The sequence below is a fragment of the Cyprinodon variegatus genome, unplaced genomic scaffold (assembly GCF_000732505.1).
Source record: "Cyprinodon variegatus isolate N-32 unplaced genomic scaffold, C_variegatus-1.0 Scaffold114, whole genome shotgun sequence".
NCBI classification, from domain to species: domain Eukaryota; kingdom Metazoa; phylum Chordata; class Actinopteri; order Cyprinodontiformes; family Cyprinodontidae; genus Cyprinodon; species Cyprinodon variegatus.
The window spans coordinates 499,607-501,768 of NW_015150567.1; the positions used below are offsets into that span (position 1 = coordinate 499,607).

General features: G+C 40.1%; 1 protein-coding gene across 1 annotated transcript in view; it reads left to right on the forward strand.

Annotated features, from left to right (window-relative positions):
• dnaja2 (DnaJ heat shock protein family (Hsp40) member A2) overlaps nucleotides 1–1,705 on the forward strand; it is a 14,305-nt gene extending 12,600 nt beyond the window's left edge. Inside the window, exon 9 of the mRNA XM_015375200.1 lies at nucleotides 885–1,705. Coding sequence (XP_015230686.1) covers nucleotides 885–1,073 — 189 coding nt within the window. The 3' untranslated portion in view covers nucleotides 1,074–1,705. The remainder of the gene's footprint in view (nucleotides 1–884) is intronic.
• Nucleotides 1,706–2,162: the final 457 nt, after the last annotated feature.

Sequence of the window (2,162 nt, forward strand, 5' to 3'; positions counted from 1 at the left end):
AAAGTTTGAATTCTGAGGATCAAAGTTTGAATTCTGAGGATCAAAGTTTGAATTCTGAGGATCAAAGTTTGAATTCTGAGGATCAAAGTGTGAATTCTGAGGATCAAAGTGTGAATTCTGAGGATCAAAAGTGTGAATTCTGAGGATCAAAAGTGTGAATTCTGAGGATCAAAAGTGTGAATTCTGAGGATCAAAAGTGTGAATTCTGAGATTAAAGTCAGAAAAATGGCGCCGGCAACGCTTCTGGGTAGTTTTCATCGAATGTCTATGATTTTAAAGTAATTTTGAGTGATAAATACATTTTTTTGCGATCATAGCACTTGCCCGGCGGGCAAATGAAATGAAATTTGTACTCTCCCAACAATAAAAACTACTTGCCCCGGGAGATCGGGCGATGGTTAACATCGAGCCCTGCTGTAGTAAACAGATAAATGGAGGCAGAAGATGTCTTTCAGTCATCAATGCTCACATTCAGCGACACACAGGAGCTCTTTCAAACTGGGCACAGTTTCATTCACAACACCTGTCCCATCAACCAGGAATCAGCATCAGAAATACTTTAATAATGACTTTCATTACATGAGTCCATCTGTGATAGAGTGACTATAGGACCAGTTTGATAGAACCCAATTTTTATACAATATATATAATTAGGGGGATCCCACTCCAACTCACCATCAGTTTGGGGTCAATAGCCTGGAAAACAAAGGCAAAATGAGATGTATCATGTTTTGCTTTAAGCAATAATACAGTAGTCTTATCAAGAAAACATCTATTGAGCTAGAGCTTGCGTTGGTGACAAACCCTCCCTGCTATTATGGGGAACCATTCCTTTGATGTAATTTGTTTAAAGCTCCTCCCTCATGAGTGTTTTCCATGTGCAGGAGCTGGAGGACATGCTGCCCTCGCGGTCGGAGCCGCCCATCATCACCGGCGACACGGAGGAAGTGGACCTGCAGGATTACGATGCCAGCCAGGGCTCATCGTCCGGCGGCCGCAGAGAAGCGTACCACGACAGCTCGGACGACGAAAGCGGCCATCATGGGCCGGGTGTGCAATGTGCCCATCAGTAATCTCCTGTTTTCAGACATGCACGCATCTATACATATGCATAAGTTGAAGAGCTGACAGGAGGTGTGTGAGCCTGAAATGACATAGAATCCAGTACATGGTGCACCTTGTAATTGCTACTCCATGTCATTTACTCAAGTGCTGAAATCTTTTGATCTGCATCTGAGGAAGTGGCCTGATGGGTAGCCAGATTATTACACTGCTCCTAGATACAAATTAAGATATATATATAGAAATAAGTTGATGCCCCTCCCCTTTACCTCAACCCACCCTGTCAGATCCTCTCATTTAATGGGAGCATCCAGAGAAGGTGAAACAAAAGCTTCTTGGTTGCAGAGTGTGTGACTTGCATTTTTGTTATAGTATTTACATTAATTTAAGAACTAACCGATGCGCACACAGGCGAAGCAGCGGAGCGATGTGACAAAACTATTATTTCTCATTGATTCATGGACTCAACTCAGCGACATTTGTAGGACTCGTTTCTGATTTTTACACCTTTTTTTTTTCTTTGTAGGATTTTTATGTTTTTTCTTTATTTACATTTTAATTCAAGGAGAAATTTGGTTGTGTATATCATTCAAGTGGTTGTTGTTAAGCTTCATCAACTGCTACACTCTGAGCTGTGATTTTTAAAAAAAAACATTAAATCATTAGTAAAATGGAGAAAAAAAACCCAACCCTGCTATAGTCTGTTTTCTGTGCTGAAACCATTTGCATGTAAAGGAGCTTTGGTTCTCGCACTTACCGAGCATAAAGTAAAGCAGCACTCTTCTTAAGAAATGTCTATGAAGTTGTGAAATAAACTGTTGAAATATCATGTTTGGTGCATCTTTTTTTCTTTCAATATTTGTAAAGAATAAGAACTGAATACTGTAGCTGTGAATGAGCTGTATTTCAAAGAGTTTTGGTTTTTGTCCAAGCTTGTTGTGAATTAATGCTTTTCCAGTCACCCTGTTGGTAATAAATCTGCTTAATTGTCCTGCATGCATTAGTTCATTTCCTGGGATATGCAACAACTTCTAGGTTTGTATAAACTTATGAGATCTATTGCTTTCGGTCTGCTTGATCTGGCTTCCTTTGTGGTTTAG